The 2,567-nt window shown below is 34.6% G+C and overlaps 1 protein-coding gene across 1 annotated transcript; it reads left to right on the forward strand.

Moving 5' to 3' along the window:
- The first annotated feature begins 572 nt into the window (after nucleotides 1-572).
- LOC142606452 (AP2/ERF and B3 domain-containing transcription factor At1g51120-like) lies at nucleotides 573-1,649 on the forward strand. Its single transcript, XM_075777802.1, has one exon. It carries the CDS (start codon nucleotides 573-575, stop codon nucleotides 1,647-1,649), a length of 1,077 nt encoding a protein of 358 aa, XP_075633917.1.
- The last annotated feature ends 918 nt before the right edge of the window (nucleotides 1,650-2,567 follow it).

Here is a 2,567-nt window from a genome sequence, read left to right on the forward strand (position 1 = left end):
TGTGTTCAGTTTTTTGAGTTCACCCATAAGCATTTATTTGAAGAGGGGAGCCAGGAACCGTAGTCGTTGATAGGATGCAAACACATCCAAAAATACAAAGAAATTAACTAGCATACACCTGAATTGAATATACATGTAACAAAATGGGGTTAACTTCGTTTTAAAAATTTAATCAACTTTTGCCTATATTAAGACAAGGCCACTTCATGAATGGCGTTTCAACTATTTTGGAATTACATTTTACACGTATAAGAATATTTCGTTCTCTCTAGAATGTGATATATGGTTTTTAACTCGGTTGTCATACCTGATTTTAGTTTTAATCTTTAACATTTTCCACCTTCCAAATACAGAACCTGCCATGTTGATGCAACAGAACACCCTTCATTACCAGATTTTCTTCTCCTTTAATCTCTCCCAGAAACATTCTGATTTGTCCTCAAATCCTTCTCATAACCCCCTCTTCCTTAAAATCCCACCTTTCTTCTCTTCCGGTTCCATTAGATTTTCTTGTCTCATATTTCTTTTCTGTTTGCCTTTATTTAGCATTCAAATTTCTTCTACATACTACAATGGAAGAAGATGCTTCAAGCATGATTTCAAGTGCCAATAAAATGAATGCAACGGCAGAAACTTCAGATTCAAACAACACTTACTACACTTTGCTTGGATGCAAGCGCATGAGACACGAAAACAATAATAATGCCTCCTCCTTAGCAAAATTCAAAGGGGTTGTTCCTCAGCAAAATGGACATTGGGGCGCACAGATATATGCCAACCACCAGAGGATTTGGCTTGGGACATTTAAATCTGAAAAGGAAGCAGCTATGGCTTATGATAGCGCTGCAATCAAGCTTCGTAGTGGGGATTCACATAGAAATTTTCCATGGACTGAAAGGACTGCTCAGGAGCCTGAATTCCAAAACCATTATAGCACAGAAGCAGTGCTAAATATGATCAGGGATGGTTCTTATCCATCCAAATTTGCTGCTTTTTTACGTACTCAATCTCAAAGCAAAGATATGGGATATAGTCTCAAGCAAACAAAGGTGCATGGTGATGGACAATTTTCATGTAGCCAACTTTTTCAAAAGGAGTTAACACCAAGCGATGTAGGTAAGCTTAATAGACTTGTTATTCCAAAAAAATATGCTGTGAGATACTTTCCTTACATTTGTGAAAGCATGGAAGATAATGCTGCTGCTGCTGCTGATGGTAATGGTGTCGATGACATTGAGTTAGTATTTTATGACAAGTTAATGAAGTCATGGAAATTTCGATATTGTTATTGGAGGAGTAGCCAAAGTTTTGTGTTCACAAGAGGTTGGAATAGATTTGTGAAGGAGAAAAAATTGAAGGCAAATGATATTATCACATTTTATAGTTGTGAACGTGGTGAAAAGGCAAAAGAGGGTGAAACATTTTGTTTAATTGATGTAATCTATAATGGGGGAGAGAGCAAGAATTGTTTGGTTGAGGGGGTGGATGAAGTTCAGCTGGAATTGGATTTAAATTTGGGGAAAATGTTCACCTATAAAATGGATGAGGAAGACAAAAAATTCAAGGAAGAGAAGATTTTGAGTGTACTGGATCCAATTCAAAAAGTGGATGACAAAGGTTTTAGGCTCTTTGGTGTAAATATCAACTGACAATTAATGGAGATGGTTCATTTTACGGGTTAATTCTTTAAATTAGAGTTTCATACTCACAGTGCTCATACATGAGACTGCAATAGTTGAAGCTTTGATTTCTTAGGTTCATTAGGTTTGTGGAAATTAATCTCTTTTTTTCTTTTTCTTTTTTTTTTTTTTTTTTTGTGAATTGTAATCTTGTTTGAAAAAATCAACCAAAAACCGTAAATACTATGCAGGAAGATGTTCCTTAATTTTGTTTTTCTTCTTCTTCTTCTTCTACTTTTTTCTTGGTCTAAGTACTTCAATTGGTAAATGAGCTTTGTAATTCTCCGGTAAGTGATAGGTGCAATTAGGTAAATCTGAATGTTAATTATGTAAGAGCAAAAGAGAGAGGGTAGAAGCCAAATAGGCTACTAATTTATTGGAAAGTTCTTACAGTTCTCTCCAAAAAAAATTGGAAACATACTAAAATGGAGGGAACTAGAAGTCAAATAGGCTCCTAATCAATTAGAAACAAATTAGGCAAAACTTAGGTACACTACCTTCAATTCATTAGGTTTGTGGAAATTATTCTCTTTTTTTTCTTTCTTTTTTTGTGTGAAATTGTAACCTTGTTTGGAAAAATCAACCAAAAACCATTAATACTATGCAGGAAGATGTTTCTTAATTATGACTTCTTCTTCTTCATTTTCCTTGGTCTAAGTACTTCAATGGGCAAGTGAACTTTGTTATTCTCCGGTAAGTGATAGGTGCAATTAGGTAAATCTGAATGTTAATTATATAAGAGCAAAAGAGAGAGGGTAGAAGCCAAATAGGCTACTAATTTATTGGAAAGTTCTTATAGTTCTCTCCACCACAAAAAAAAAAAAAAAAAAAAATGGAAACATACTAAAATGGAGGGAACTAAAAGTCAAATAGGCCCCTAATCAATGG

Source organism: Castanea sativa, chromosome 8 (genome assembly GCF_040712315.1).
Source record: "Castanea sativa cultivar Marrone di Chiusa Pesio chromosome 8, ASM4071231v1".
Lineage (NCBI taxonomy): Eukaryota > Viridiplantae > Streptophyta > Magnoliopsida > Fagales > Fagaceae > Castanea > Castanea sativa.